The 16148-nt window shown below is 42.2% G+C and overlaps 1 protein-coding gene across 1 annotated transcript in view; it reads right to left on the bottom strand.

The window, feature by feature from the left end:
- ATRX (ATRX chromatin remodeler) overlaps positions 1-16148 on the bottom strand; it is a 163982-nt gene that overhangs the window by 79257 nt on the left and 68577 nt on the right. The window contains exons 11-13 of the mRNA XM_061598106.1: positions 13950-14080; positions 13274-13453; positions 7842-7935 (exon numbers count right to left, since the gene is read on the bottom strand). Of these exons, the coding sequence (XP_061454090.1) occupies positions 7842-7935; positions 13274-13453; positions 13950-14080 (405 nt within the window). The remainder of the gene's footprint in view (positions 1-7841; positions 7936-13273; positions 13454-13949; positions 14081-16148) is intronic.

Here is a 16148-nt window from a genome sequence, read left to right on the forward strand (position 1 = left end):
GGTTCTCCTCACATCCCCAGGACTGATGGTTGTTCTATCAGTCAGCCTTCGGATCTCCATGTGCTGTTGTTAAACGCCAGGTCGGTTCACCATAAGATCTCCCTTCTTCATGATTTAATTGTGGACGAGGCTGCCGACCTGGCGTGTATAACTGAGACCTGGGTGGGCGATCAGGGAGGCGTTGCTCTTTCCCAGCTCTGCCCACCTGGGTATGCGGTTCAGCATCATGGTAGAACCGAAGGACGGGGAGGTGGGGTTGCTGTGGTCTATAGGAGTTCTTTCTCACTCACCAAGCACCCTGTCCTGGTGACGACTGGTTTAGAGTGTCTCCACCTTGTGTTGGGCCAGAGAGACAGACTGGGAATTTTGTTGGTGTACCACCCGCCCTGCTGCCCAACAAATTCCCTAACTGAGCTGACAGAGGTAGTCTCAGAGGTACTGTTGCAGTCCCCTAGACTTTTGGTACTCGGGGACTTCAACGTCCATGCCGAGACTGCTTTATCTGGGGCGGCTCAGGACTTCATGGCCTCCATGACAACCATGGGGCTGTCTCAGGTTGTTACCGGCCCAACGCATGTGTCAGGACATACTCTTGATTTGATCTTCGCCACTGGGCATGGAGATGGTGATCTGGTGGTTGGGGATTTGTCATCTACCCCATTGTCATGGACAGATCACCGCTTGCTGAAGTTTAGGCTCACAGCGACCCTTTCCCTCTGCAAGGGTGGGGGACCTATTAAATTGGTCCGCCCCCGGAGACTAATGGATCCTGAGGGTTTCCAAAGGGCTCTGGGGGATTTTCCGACTGAGAAGACTGGCGCTCCTGTCAAAGCCCTGGTTGGATTGTGGAATACGGAGCTGACCCGGGCGGTTGACACGATCGCTCCCATGCGTCCCCTCCTATGTAGAGCTCATACAGCTCCATGGTATACCGTGGAGCTGAGAGTGATGAAGCAAGAGAGGAGGAGGCTTGAGTGCAGATGGAGGCGAACTCCTGATGAATGCAATTATGCTTTGGTAAGTGCTTCTTCTAAGCGGTATATAGTAGCGGTGAGGGCAGCAAAAAAAGAGATATTTTGCTGCCACAATCAAGGCATCTCTCTCCCACCCAGCGGAGCTCTTTAAAATTGTACGAGGGCTTTTACATTCTGGCCCTCGGGATATTATGGATTCATCTGTAGCCCGCTGTGATGAGTTCGTGAGCCACTTCCAGGATAAGATCGCATGCATTCGCCGGGACTTAGACTCCAATGTTATGACAGTGAGTTCCAACGAAGCATCCAGAACGCGGTCTTGTCCTTATTTATTGGATGAGTTTCAGTCTGTACAGCTTGAGGATGTTGACAAGATCCTTGGACTGGTGCGGGCGACCACATCTGTTCTGGACCCCTGCCCCTCTTGGCTGGTGAAAGCTGGCAGGACAGGAACCGCCGGCTGGGCCAAGAAGATAATAAACGCCTCTTTGAGAGAGGGAGTGGTCCCTGACTGCCTAAAAGAGGCGGTAGTGAGACCACTCCTGAAGAAATCCTCTTTGGACCCAGATAACCTGAACCACTATAGACCTGTGGCGAATGTTCCGTTCCTGGGCAAGATCCTGGAGCGGGTGGTTGCCGGCCAGCTCCAGGGGCTCTTGGATGACACTGATTATCTTGATCCATTTCAATCCGGTTTTAGGCCCGGTTTTGGCACCGAAACAGCCTTGGTCGCCCTGTACGATGACCTTTGTCGGGAGAGGGACAGGGGGAGTGTGACTCTGTTGATTCTCCTTGATCTCTCAGCTGCTTTTGATACCATCAACCATGGTATCCTTCTGGGAAGACTCACGGAGTTGGGAGTTGGGGGTACTGCTTGGCAGTGGCTCCGCTCCTACTTGGTGGGTCGCCACCAGAAGGTAGTACTTGGGGAACATTGCTCGATACCCTGGACTCTCCATTGTGGAGTCCCGCAGGGATCGGTACTGGCCCCCATGCTTTTCAACATCTACATGAAGCCGCTGGGTGCGGTCATCAGGAGTTTTGGGCTGCGTTGTCATCAGTACGCTGATGACACGCAGCTCTATTTCTCCTTTTCATCCTCCTCAGGTGAGGCTGTTAACGTGCTAAACCGTTGCCTGACCGCGATAATGGACTGGATGGGAGCTAACAGACTGAAGCTCAATCCAGACAAGACTGAGACGCTGTTGGTGAGTGCCTTCTCTGCTCAGATGGTGGATGTTCATCCTGTTCTTGATGGGGTTACACTCCCCTTGAAGTAACAGGTTCGTAGCTTGGGAGTTCTTTTCGATCCTTCCCTGTCTCTCGAGGCCCAGGTGGCCTCGGTGGCACGGAATGCTTTTTACCATCTTCGATTGGTAGCCCAGCTACGTCCCTATCTGGACAGTGACGACCTCGCTTCAGTTGTTCATGCTCTGGTAACTTCTAGATTGGACTACTGCAACGCGCTTTACGTGGGGCTGCCCTTGAAGACTGTTCGGAAACGACAGCTAGTCCAGAATGCAGCGGCCAGATTGTTGACGCGGACCAGAAGGTCCGCTCATATAACACCTGTTCTGGCCCGTCTGCACTGGCTTCCTATTTGTTTCCGGGCTAGATTCAAAGTGCTGGTTTTGACCTATAAAGCCCTACACGGCATGGGACCGCAATACCTGGTGGAACGCCTCTCCCAATATGAACCTACCCGTACACTACGCTCAACATCTAAGGCCCTCCTCCGAGTACCATCCCATCGAGAGGCTCGGAGGGTGATGACTAGAACCAGGGCCTTTTCAGTAGTGGCCCCCGAACTGTGGAACAGTCTGCCTGATGAGGTGCACCTGGCGCCGACGCTACTGTCTTTTCGGCACCAGGTGAAAACCTTTTTATACTCCCAGGCATTTTAAAGTGTATTTTAAACAGCATTTCTGTATTTTGGATGTTGTTTGGTTTGTTATTGTTTTTTTTTATTATTGTATTTATTGTATTTATATATTGTGCTTGTTTTTATCTTTTTGTACACCGCCCAGAGAGCCTTCGGGCTTAGGGCGGTATATAAATTAAACTAAATAAAAATAAATAAATAAATAAAATCATACATAGGATACATATGGTTATCCTGGAATTAGAAGCCAAACCGAGTATAAATCAAAATACAAGAGAAAGAGATCTGGGGAAGGTAATATTTGAACAAACTTGGAATTAGATTTGGTGTCTGTTGCTGCTTCTCAACCTTTCCACAGCTTTTGATACCACTGCCCACAGTATCCTCCGGGAACGGTTCCAAAGGATGGATATTGGGAGTGCTGTTTTATAGTGGTTCCATACCTACCTGCATGAGCGCATCCAGGGCACAGCATAGGAAGACTGTGCTTCGATTTCACAGACCTTGTACTATGGTATGCTACAGGACATGATGTGTTGTCAATGTGGTTTGTTTGTTGTTATGTGCCTTCAAGTCGATTATGACTTATGCCAACCCTATGAATCAGCGACCTCCAAGAACATCTGTCACAAACCACCCTGTCCAGATCTTGTAAGTTCAGGTCTGTGGCTTCCTTTATGGAATCAATCCATCTCTTGTTTGGCCTTCCTCCTTTTCTACTCCCTTCTGTTTTTCCCAGCATTATGGTCTTTTCTAGTGAATCATGTCTTCTTATGATGTGTCCAAAGTATGATAACCTCAGTTTCATCATTTTAGCTTCTAGTGATAGTTCTGGTTTAATTTGTTCTAACACACAATTATTTGTCTTTTTCACACTCCATGGTATCCACAAACATCTCCTCCAACACCACATTTCAAATGAGTTGATTTTTTTATCTGTTTTTTTCACTGTCCAACTTTCACATCCATACATAGAGATCGGAAATACCATGGTCTGAATGATCCTGACTTTAGTGTTCAGTCATACATCTTTGCATTTGAGGACCTTTTCTAGTTCTCTCATAGCTGCCCTCCCTAGTCCCAGCCTTCTTCTGATTTCTTGACTATTGTCTCCATTTTGGTTAATAACTGTGCCAAGGTATTGATAATCTTGACAAGTTCAATGTCCTCATTGTCAACTGTAAAGTTACATACAATGTTGTTTAACATCTATATAAAGCCATTGGAAGTAGTCATTAGGAGTTTGGGGGGGAAGTATCATCACTATGATGATATGCAGCTCTATTTCTCTGTAACATTTGAGTCAGGAGAGACTGCATATGGTCTGGAATGCTGTCTGGATGTGCAGTGGATGGATGCTAATAAACTGAGCTTGAACCATTAGTAGACAGAAGCACTGTGGACAGGTGGTTCCTGTGTCTGGGAGACTGGCTATTTGACTGTCCTCTGAAAAAACAGGGGCATAGCTTGGGGTGCTCCTAGATCCATCTTTGTCACTTGAGCCTCAGGTAGCCTCAGTGGCTAGGAGTGTCTTTTACCAGCTATGGCTGGTACACCAACTACAGCCATTCTTGGACAGAGATAGCTTGGCTGCAATGATCCATGCATTGGTCACCTCCAGACTTTATTATTGCAAAGCACTCTTTGTGCGGCTGCCCTTGCACCTGGTCCAGAAGCTCTAGCTGGTGAAAAATGCTAGACTATTGATGGGGATCAACTACCACCAGAACATAGCTCTGGTACTTAAAAGCTTGTACTGGCTGCCCATATGATACCATATGATACCAGGCCAGGTTCAAGGTTCTTATATTAATTTACAAGGCCCTTAACAGGATATCTTAAAGATATCTTAAGAACAGCCTGATCTCTTATACCAGTCCAATAACTGAGATTTTGGGGGAGTCTCTGTTGGTGATCTTCTGTGGCTCAGATGGACGGCTCATAACTACTAGAACTATGCATTCAGTGATATCAGCCCAAGCCTGTAGAACTCCTTCCCAACTGAAATTTGACAGGCACCCTTCTTGGTGAACATTAGGTGTGCGAGTAAGACTTCCAGCATAAGATCTTACGCATTCGTCGGGACCTAGACTCTCATTTTATAGCAGTTAACCCTAGTGAGGTGTCTGGTGCACAGTCTTATCATGTTTTGTTGGATGAGTTTCAGTCGGTTCAGTTCGAGGACGTGGACAAGGTGCTTGGACAGGTACGTGCAACCACTTCGGTACTAGATCCTTGCCCCTCTTGGCTAATAAAAACTGGCAAGGAGGGAACAGTTGGCTGGGCCAGGGAAGTGATAAATGCCTCCTTGCGAGAGGGAGTGGTCCCTGGCTGTCTGAAGGAGGCAGCAGTGAGACCACTCCTGAAAAAGCCTTCCCTGGACCCAGAGGATTTCAGCAGCTACAGACCTGTGGCAAATGTTCCATATCTCGGCAAGATCTTGGAACGAGTGGTTGCTGACCAGCTCCAGGCGCTATTGGATGAAACCGATTATCTAGATCCATTTCAATCGGGTTTCAGGCCCGGTTTCGGCACTGAGACAGCCTTGGTCGCCCTGTTTGATGATCTATGTCAGGAGAGAGACAGAGGGGGTGTAACTCTGTTGATTCTCTTTGATCTCTCAGCGGCTTTTGATACCATTGACCATGGTATCCTTCTGGAGAGGCTTGTGGAGTTGGGAGTTGGAGGCACTGCGTGGCAGTGGTTCCGCTCCTACTTGGCAGGCCGTCTCCAGAAGATAGTGCTTGGGGAACATTGCTCGACACCGTGGGTACTCCAATGTGGGGTCCCGCAGGGTTCGGTTTTGTCTCCCATGCTTTTTAACATCTATATGAAGCTGTTGGCTGCGGTCATCAGGAGTTTTGGAGTGCGTTGTCACCAGTACGCTGATGACACGCAGATCTACTTCTCCTTTTCATCTTCCTCAGGTGAGGCGGTCAATGTGCTGAACCGTTGCCTGGATGCGACAATGGACTGGATGAGAACTAACAAACTGAGACTCAATCCTGATAAGACTGAGATGCTGTTGGTGGATGGCTTTTCCAATCAGATGGTGGATACATATCCTGTCCTGGATGGGGTTACACTCCCCCTAAAGGAACAGGTTCGTAGTCTGGGAGTCGTTCTAAACTCTTCCCTGTCACTTGAGGCTCATGTAGCCTCGGTGGCACGGAATGCGTTCTACCAACTTCGATTGGTAGCCCAGCTACGTCCCTACCTGAGTAAGGAGGATCTTACATCAGTAGTACATGCTCTGGTAACCTCACGTTTGGATTACTGTAATGCGCTCTACGTAGGGCTACCTCTGAAGACGGTTCGGAAGCTACAGCTGGTGCAAAATGCGGCGGCCAGACTGCTAACAAGAACGAAGCGGTCTGACCATATAACACCTGTTTTGGCCCGCTTGCACTGGCTTCCAATACGTTTCCGGGCCAAATTCAAAGTGTTGGTATTAACCTATAAAGCCTTATACGGCGCGGGACCTCAATATCTGTCAGAACGCCTCTCCCGCTATGAACCGGCTCGTACACTACGGTCTGCTACGAAGGCCCTCCTCCGGGTCCCGACTCATAGGGAGGCCCGGAGGGCAGTGACAAGATCAAGGGCCTTCTCGGTGGCCCCCGAACTATGGAATAGTCTCCCCGAGGAGGTTCGCCTGGCGCCGACACTATCATCCTTTCGGCGCCAGGTTAAAACCTTTCTCTACTCCGAGGCATTTTAATTTTTTTGTTAATGATTGTAATGTTTGTAATTTGATTTTAGCCTTTGCTGTTTTTAGATTGTGAAATTTGATTTTAGACTGATGTTTTTGTATTATATTGTATTTTATTGTATCTATGTTCACCGCCCAGAGAGCTATTGCTAGTCGGGCGGTATATAAGTTTTAAAAATAAATAAATAAATAAAATTTATTGTTCCTCCAGGCATTCTAAGGTAGTGTTTGTTTCTATGATGAATTTTTGTTCTAGTGGTTTATTTTTTGTAAAGTTTATTTTTACCTACACCTCTTAGAAATGCTAATGATTAAGCGGTATATAAATGTCTTAAATAAAATAATAAACAGTAAAAAGATACAGCTAAAGTTTGAGAGGACAGACTGGGGAAATAATATGTTTATTCAAAAAAGGAGATTGTTATGTTCAAAAAATGTAAAGTACAAGGTAACATTCAAACTTATTTTTTATTAAGAACTAATTACTGCACATGCAGTTATATGGTATACTGCAGTAAGTTTCATTCTGTGTTTGATTTTGTTACTGAACTTTGCTTTAAATTAAGAAAAAATCCACTATGTTTATGGTTTTGTGTTTGCATTCCCACCACAAGCCCCGGGGGGAGGGGGGGGAGAAAAGGGGAAAACCCCAGCGAAGTTCTGCTAAAAATAAGGAAGGAAACAATAAGGAAACCCCCTTGCAAAGTGACACCCCCCCCGTTTCACACTAGATCTCACACGCAAACGCAAAAGACTCACTAGCACACACTGACAGATATTAACTGAGTTAAGGCTATAACGAAACGCCTACGGACGAAGGCAAGAATGAACTGAGGATGACCGGAAGGAGAAGCACGGATCTTGACTCCTCTGCATCCCTGCCTTTGGACACTAGGCATTGCTACAGCCCACTTGATGGCATGCTACCTGAGGAAACCCCCCACTACGTTTATGGTTATGTGTCTGCATTCCCACCGACACAGAAGTGCTTTATCTCTCCACAAAGTGGGAACTCGGGATCCATTTTTTCAACAATAGCAGCTACTTGCCTGGTAAGTTTACATACAAAGAAACCTCAAGACAAGCAAACCAGACCCAATCCCTTTTCCCTGTGGCTTTTCTGAAAAGGCAAAGGCTTTCCTCACTATTCACTCTGATTCACTTCACCTTCATCTACAACTTCCTGTATGTACCCTCCAAAGACCCAAAATACCAAGGAAGAAAGAACTGGATAGGAAGAACTGCACATTTGAACAAAATAAATAAAAGATACCTTGTTCTAGGACGTTGATCATCTTCAGATTCACTGACGTCTTCACTTACTCCAGATTCATTTGCTTCTGAATTATCTGAATCCTCACTGCTTACTTTAAGTTAAACAGAAAATAATATCAAAATTTCTACATCAGCCTCACACTTGCAGTTAAAGTATGCATCAACATTTTCACAGAAACCTAATAGAACACGGTAAGTGTAGAAGTAAGACCACCAATATTAAGAAAAGAAACACAAGGGAAAAGTAAGAACTATGCCACCTGCTGGTCATACAATAGCATGTTTGAAAAGAAACTTTGATTTCAATGTTTAAACTTGAGCTAAAGAATAGGGATCTAGGAGGCAGAGCTTGAAAAAGTTACTTTTTTGAACTACAACTCCCAACAGCCCAATCCAGTGGCCATACTGGCTGGGGCTGATGGGAGCTGTAGTTCAAAAAAGTAACTTTTCCAAGCTCTGCTAAGAGGTATGGGCAAAGTTTCTAAGGAGAAGCAACAGCAAAAAAAGCTGCTAAGCAAAGAGCAGAAATTCAACAGGTATATTATTTTCAGTGCTATCTGAAATAAAACACATATTAAAACAATATAGCAGAAGAATTAGGCAGAAAAAAGTGAAATATAATTATCTTATTTGTACATTACCAATAACAACAAACAGTAGCAGACAATGCCTGATGCTTGCAAACATTTTTTAAACTGTGGACAAACTGTAGACAAAACGAACAGTTTTATATGTAAAAAATCAAAGAGAAGTAAAACTCCAGTGCTGTCTCAATCTGCTTGCATTCAAGCCCTCTCAAGGACTGAATACTTATTAAAGCCAGAATCCAAAGTGAAATTCTAGGCATGTCTACTCAGAAGTAAGCCCCACCATGGCTGCAATACTATACATACTTACTTGGAAGTAAGTTCCACTGAAAACAATTAGAAATACTTCCCAGTAGACATATATAGGATCGCACTTTAAGTATGTTTGTGGGCTGGCTTGAATCCAGTGAGATTTTTTTTACATTTCCTCTCCTAAAATAAGCACCCACCCCAAACAAGAAACACAAATCAAGAGCCCCCTAGGGGTGTGCTAGGTAGTTGCACAATCCTAGTCAATACAGTTAATTTAAAAGAAGAGGTGAAAAAAAGTTGGAAGGAAGAGAGCACTTAAAACAGGAAGGTAACTTAAAAGTTATAAATTAAGATTAGGATAAACATTTTGGGAAAAGGTGAAAAATCCTTAAAGATAGGCATATATCCTTATTCAAGACATGCATAATTTCTCATGTTGGATCATCTGATGTCATCACCATGATTTCAAGCATGAAGTAGTAGGAGTGACATGACCTCCGATTCAACAGAACTCTAAACTCTCTCCTCTGGTATGTTCTGAATTCTGGGACAGACTGCAGGATGCCTGGATGCAGGAGCAATTGATTTGACATGGTCGGGGGGGGGGCTAAGGTTGTGCATGTTCAACAGTGACAATCTGTTTCACATGGCACACCCGAGATCGGATGTTTTCAAGGTAATATGACCGTAGTTTTGAAAAGTGACCTGTTTTAACTCACTCTTGGACTGCCGTGTTTGCTTTCTTGTGATTTAGACTGTAATGGCCACTGGTTACATACAATAGAAAATCTGATGGACTGACATGGCACACCCATTTTGGAACTAAGTGAGGAAAAGCTGCTTGTGATACTGCATTAGGTCCGCTGTTCAACGTAAAATAATCTCACAGGGCGTTCCCAAGCCTTTGGGAAATTTAAATTTGCTTTTTTGATTTTGGCCTGTCTCTTATTTATTTATTTATTATTTATTTATTCAATTTATTAGTTGCTCATCTGGCTGGTTACCCAGCCACTCTGAGCAACGTACAAAGCCAAAACATATAAAACATCAAGGACATCAAAACTAAGCAAAAGAGCTAAACAATAACATAGAGACTAACTTAGTTACAATAAGGCTTCTCGTCTGTATAGTCCAAAAAGTGCACCTTTAGATGGAAACTCCTGGTGTGAGTCTTCCCACCCTAGCCCAAGGACCGGTGTGGGTGATAGTCCATTTGCAAGAGCGAAGAACGACACCCCCTCTCTTCAAATGAGTCTCTTCAAACTCATTTAGACAACTCAGCTGTCCCAATTCCTGGGTAGTTTGGTCATCTGCATTATAGTACTTGCTCTGATTAATGTCAAACTTTCACCTCCTCTGATTAATGTCAAACCCCTTGCAGTTATTGGTAAAGGATTGGCGCACACACATTTTGGGGGGTTCTGGTGTATCTGCTCCACTGAAACATGAATTAAACAAATTTATCTCAATGACTACTACTAATGGCAGACGACATTAAAGTCCTTGTTTATTTACATTTATTTACAAAAGTATTGACCGAGATGAAATAAAAGGAAGATGGCAGCAATACACTGAAGAACTCTATAAAAGAGATGCAAGGATTACAGATTCATTCATGGAGAAAACATATGATGAAGAACCAGAAATTTTAGAATGTGAGATGAAAGCTGCTCTTAAAATATTTGGAAGAAACAAATCACCAGGAATAGATGACATACCAATGGATTTGCTACAAGCTACTGAGACTTTATCTGTCCAAATTTTGACAAAGATTTGCCAACAAATATGGAAAACTAAACAATGGCCCACAGACTGGAAGCATTCAATATACATCCCAAAGGGGATCCCAGGGAATGCAGTAATTATCAAACTATTGCCTTAATATCCCATGCAAGTAAAGTAATGGTCAAGATTCTACAACAAAGGCTCTTACCATATATGGAAAGAAATGCCAGATGTCCAAGCTGGATTTAGAAAGGGAAAAGGTACAAGAGATCATATTGCAAACATACGTTGAATAATGGAACGGACCAAAAAATTTCAGAATGAAATCACCCTGTGCTTTATAGATCACAGCAAAGCCTTTGATTGTGTAGATCATGAAAAACTATGGAATTCTTTAAAAGAAATGGGGGTGCCACAGCATCTGATTGTCCTGATACGCAACCTAAACTCTGCACAAGAGGCTACTGTAAGGACAGAATACGGAGAAACCAATTGGTTTCCCATCAGAAAGGGTGTGAGACAGGGGTGTATTTTATCACCCTATTTGTTTAATCTATATGCAGAACATATCATACGGAATGTGGAATTGGACCAAGAGGAAGGGCGTGTGAAAATTGGAGGGAGAAATATCAATACTTTAAGATAAGCAGACGATACCATACTACTAGCGGAAACCAGTAATGATTTGAAAAGAATGCTGATGAAAGTTAAAGAGGAAAGCACAAAAGCAGGATCATAGCTGAATGTCAAGAAGACTAAAGTAATGACAACAGAAGAGTTATGTAACTTTAAAGTTGACAATGAAGACATTGAACTTGTCAAGGATTATCAATACCTTGGCACAGTCATTAATCAAAATGGAAACAATAGTCAAGAATCAGAAGATGGCTAGGACTGTGGAGGGCAGCTATGAGAGAACTAGAAAAGGTCCTCAAATGCAAAGATGTATTACTGAACACTAAAGTCAGGATCATTCATAGTATTCCCAATCTCTATGTATGGATGTGAAAGTTGGACAGTGAAAAAAGTGGATAAGAGAAAAATGAACTCCTTTGAAATGTGGTGTTGGAGGAGAGTTTTGTGTGTACCACGGTCTGCGAAAAAGACAAATAATTGGGTGTTAGCACAAATTAAACCAGAACTATCACTAGAAGCTAAAATGATGAAACTGAGGTTATCATACTTTGGACACATCATGACAAGACATGATTCACTAGAAAAGGCAATAATGCTGGGAAAAATAGAAGGGAGTTAGAAAAAGACGAAGACCAAACAAGAGATGGATTGATTCCATAAAGGAAGCCACAAACCTGAACTTACAAGATCTGAACAGTGTGGTTCACGACAGATGCTATTGGAGGTCACAGATTCATAGGGTCATGATCAACAAAAGTATTTCTAACATCAAGGTGGTGTACAGCAACATAAAAACAGAAAAACTAAACAAAACAACCATTAAAATGACTGGCTACTAAAGAGAGTAAATTTAAATCGCTGCAAAAGCTTGTTGGCATAGAAAAAGTCTTCAACAGACTCCTGAAGTGTCAAAAGCAAGGATGTCTGCCAAACCTCTGGATGTGTTCTATAGTATGGGACCAGCAACATTAAATGCCCGACTTCAGGTTAAGGCCAGTTAGGCCTCTGTAAGATGGGAGACAACTAACAGAGCTCCTCTGGATGATCTCAGGGGTCGGGCTGAGATACATGGGCTAAGGTGGGATATATGGGCTAAGGTATATCAATGTAAGAGTCTTGAATCTGTCCTGGTAGCTTATGGGCAGCCAGCACAGATATTTCAGCAGAGGCATCACATGCTGTTGGCCATCTGGCCTATCAGCAGTCTAGTCTCTGCATCCTGCGCCACCTGGAACTTCTGGACCATGCTCAAGGGGAGCCTGATTTCCCTTTCATCTGCCAAGTCACCTGGGGAAAACATGTGCCCCCAGAACTAAACAAACTAATTTCCATTGGCCAAACTGTTTACTCAGATGAGCAGGATGCATGCTTCCAACTTGACAGAACCAAACTATAGTATTTACAATTTTTTTAAAAGGCAGTAGAGAGAACCCATGCCTGATTAATCCTTTGGATGTTATTTTTAACCAGTTGGAAGAAAGAAAAGAATTTAATTATCCCCCCTTAACAAGCTGGCTTTCAAAGGGATTAACGTACAACTGACTACTGTATAACCCTTTTTTATCCTGCCCAGCAGTATGTTAACAGCCCTACAAGATATGTATATGTTGATTTTGTATACTTGGCTGCAGCTTTTGACTCAGTTATCAAACCTAGCTTTGGCATAAATTACCTAATACAAATATCAACAAATCGGGCCAGTCCCATTGCCAATCTCTTTTAAGTGAGTGCTAAAGACGTACTTTTTTAGAATGGCCTTCCAGAATTAAAATTTGGTGTTAGGTTAGAATGGTTGAGTCATGTGTCCACTGCTGGTTTTTACATGTTTTAATTTACTTGTGGATTGTTTGGTTTTTTGTAGTTAATATAGTATGGCCATTGGCTACTGACTGCAGGCAATGCTGATTTTAGCCTATTTTACCCCATGTTTATTTATCCAATAGCAAGGGGTTTGTTGTTGTACTTTACTGAAAACTTGTAAACTGCTTTGAGAGACTATTGTTCTGAAAGGCAGTAGGAATAAATAAATGTTTTTAATGCTTACTTCAAGAATTCCATAATACATACAACTGCCAGAGTAAGGATTTCCAGTGGTTTAACAAACACTATTCCAACAAAGTGGCAAGGAGATGTTTACCCCGAATCTTCAAGTGAGAATATGTTGGTAATATAATGGCTGTCTACACAGACTCTTGTATGCACACACACAAACAGACTTTAGATTTTGTACCTTTTCTTCTATTTCTGCGTTTAACTTCTTTTGCCTCTTTAGATTTTCCCTTTTTCTCTTCCTCGGATTCTCCATCACTCATGGTCAATTTGTGTCTTAACAAGCGGTGTCTATATCTAGGTTTCTTAGCCTCTTCAACAGCTGAATCAGAGTCAGAATCATCTTCCTGTTCATTCTCTTCTGTCATAGAAGGGGGGGGGGAAACCAACATAAATCCTCTCCCATGCATGTTATTTTTCCAGCCCAGATCAGTATCAGAGGAAGGTTATGTCAATACACACCTTTTAGTTTATGAAATTCTTGAGAATAGTAGATTACTCACTAACTACAATAAATTGTACTTCTTTTTTAATATACAAATGTTACTATATCAATAATTAAGTATTCAAGTTATACTTCAGCATTATGTCACAGGATTTTAGGCATTGATATGAAGCTTTCAACTCAAGATTATGCAGTGAGCAGATGGCTATTTTAGCGATCTATTCACAATTGTCATTTGAATTTAATGTTTAGTGAATTTACATATTTTGTAGAAATAGATGTACTGCTCATCTGTCTCTTGCTAAATGTTTTGAAATTTACTGGAAAGGAACTGTGCCCTTATCTGGGGGAGGCCTACCCAGGCTACCAGTGAAATATGATGACTCTTATCATACTACTATCTGTTGCTCACCATTCTTGCCTCTTTTTTCTGATTGTTTTTCTTTCTTCTTTTTCCCTTCATCGGACTCTTCATCAGAAGAAGCTTCCTCCTCTGAGGAAAGATTGGCTTTGATTTCTTCTAAAAGCATTTTCTTGGCAATTCTTTGAAGTAAAACAAAAGAGGTGTATTCCATTGGTTCGGCAATAAAAATCAGTAAATGCCAAGTAATTACATAACCATATTAAGAGTTTAAGAACTGTGCAAGATTATGGATGGAAACAAACCTGAAATGAGAATTTTAAGAGCTGAGAAAGATTGTTGGAAATGGCAGGATAATTTGGTGTATTGTGGAAGACAATTTTTTTAACAATGGCAATAAACACTTGCAATTTCAGTAGCATAGCTGTTGCTGCTGTAGTTCCATGATTAAGCTGTGTCGCCTTCTCTGTGTCATTGTGTTAACTGTGCAGCAACATTTAACTGAATGTAAGAATCCCACAAAATCCTGGTAGCCACCAAAACATAAAGTGAGATCTGCTCTACGCATGCCCGGTGAAACACACCTCATGCTGTATCACAAACTGTTATAAAAATTTTAAATTGATTTGTTGCTGCAAAGATTATTTTCCTCTGTTTTAGTGATTTGTAATTTCATAATGGCTTTTGTTTTGCTCTTTCATTGTAATTTTCTATGTTTTAATTCCTGTAAACTGCCCAGAGAACTTCAGTTATATAAATTGAATAAATAAATAAAAATAAACCATTCAGTGTCAAAAGTGATTTGGCCTGTTTTTCTGAAAAAGTTAGCACCAGAACCCTTAAATACCCAGAATGGGTGTTGTAGGTTCTTGGATACTACAAACTATCATTGGGAATCTGGCATTCTTTTCCAACAACAAAAAATACACTATTTTAAGCTAGTAGTGGCCTACCCAACAATGTCCTTACAGATTTAGCAGCATGCAAAAAGTCTGTACTTCCACTGTCATCAAATGCATTAATGAGTTGCAAAAGATACAAAGAATATAATGTATATTCAAAGATAATTCAGTATGATTTAACCGAATTTTAAATAAGGACTCAATTTGTGAATCACTTTTTTAAAATAAAAAAACCACATCCCTTAACCAATTAGAATTGGATGTGCTTCTGACCCTAGAATCTTGCCCAATGCAGTTTTGTTTTGTGGTACAGCACATGATGGACTAATAAGATGACAAATCAACTCTGCACACATGAGGTGCACAATGCAACAGGGCTCACATAAGAACTAGGACTAGTGTTCTAACCCCTCCTCCATTAAAATGAATATTTGATTGCTGCCATTTTATTTTTAATCACAATAACTCAAACCATTAGGATCCCAGTCAGGGAGGGCCTTTTCAAATGAATGACATTTTACCCAGGCATGTACAAATGACCAGGAGCAGCACAGGAAGAGCCAAACTTTCCCCCTCGTAGTGGGATGACTGGTGGATGTGGGCTGACAACTTGCAAGTCCCATTCTATTGCAAAAGACCCCATTTGTTGACCCATCATTATGGTCACATGTCTTATTGGCACAATTCTGAATGAAACCAGTTTGTCTCATCCTGAAGCCAGTCAAAATGCACCAGAAGTAACATTCAGAATACAGTTTTGTCTGGCCTAACTTCCTAGTTATAGATTCCCAGTATTTTGAAGGAACACTGTCCACATTATAGTTAGTGCACTTCAAGGAGACACAATGTGAGAAATTAGTAAAACTAGTTTAAAGCTTGCCCATGGTTTTCAAGGAATCCGTATTTATATGATAACCAAAGATTAGGAACAGCATGTATCTGAATACCCAACTGAAATACGTTATTGATAGATTTGCTGGGTTTTACCATTTCCTACAATGGCATGTGCATGGACAGAATTTCAAAACACATGGCTAGATGTTTCAGTATTCCTATCAATACCATAGTGCGGGCTGCTTTTGGAGACACTCTTGCATGATCCAAGTTTCACGAGTCTCTGTTGGTGTAGCACAGGAATGACCGGATCACACAGACTCGTATATCAAGTTTGGAATGTGCCACTGGATTGCATCCAATGGGTAAATGCAGACATGGAAAATGCCAATCTAACGTAAATATATGGGGGCAATCCCATCCTACTGTGGGAATAAGTACAGCACAAAACAGGTATCACAATATATCAAGTTAATCTTTGTATTTTTGTCCCAACAGATAGGCTGATTGGTCA

Source organism: Rhineura floridana, chromosome 16, assembly GCF_030035675.1.
Source record: "Rhineura floridana isolate rRhiFlo1 chromosome 16, rRhiFlo1.hap2, whole genome shotgun sequence".
Taxonomy (NCBI): Eukaryota; Metazoa; Chordata; class Lepidosauria; order Squamata; family Rhineuridae; genus Rhineura; species Rhineura floridana.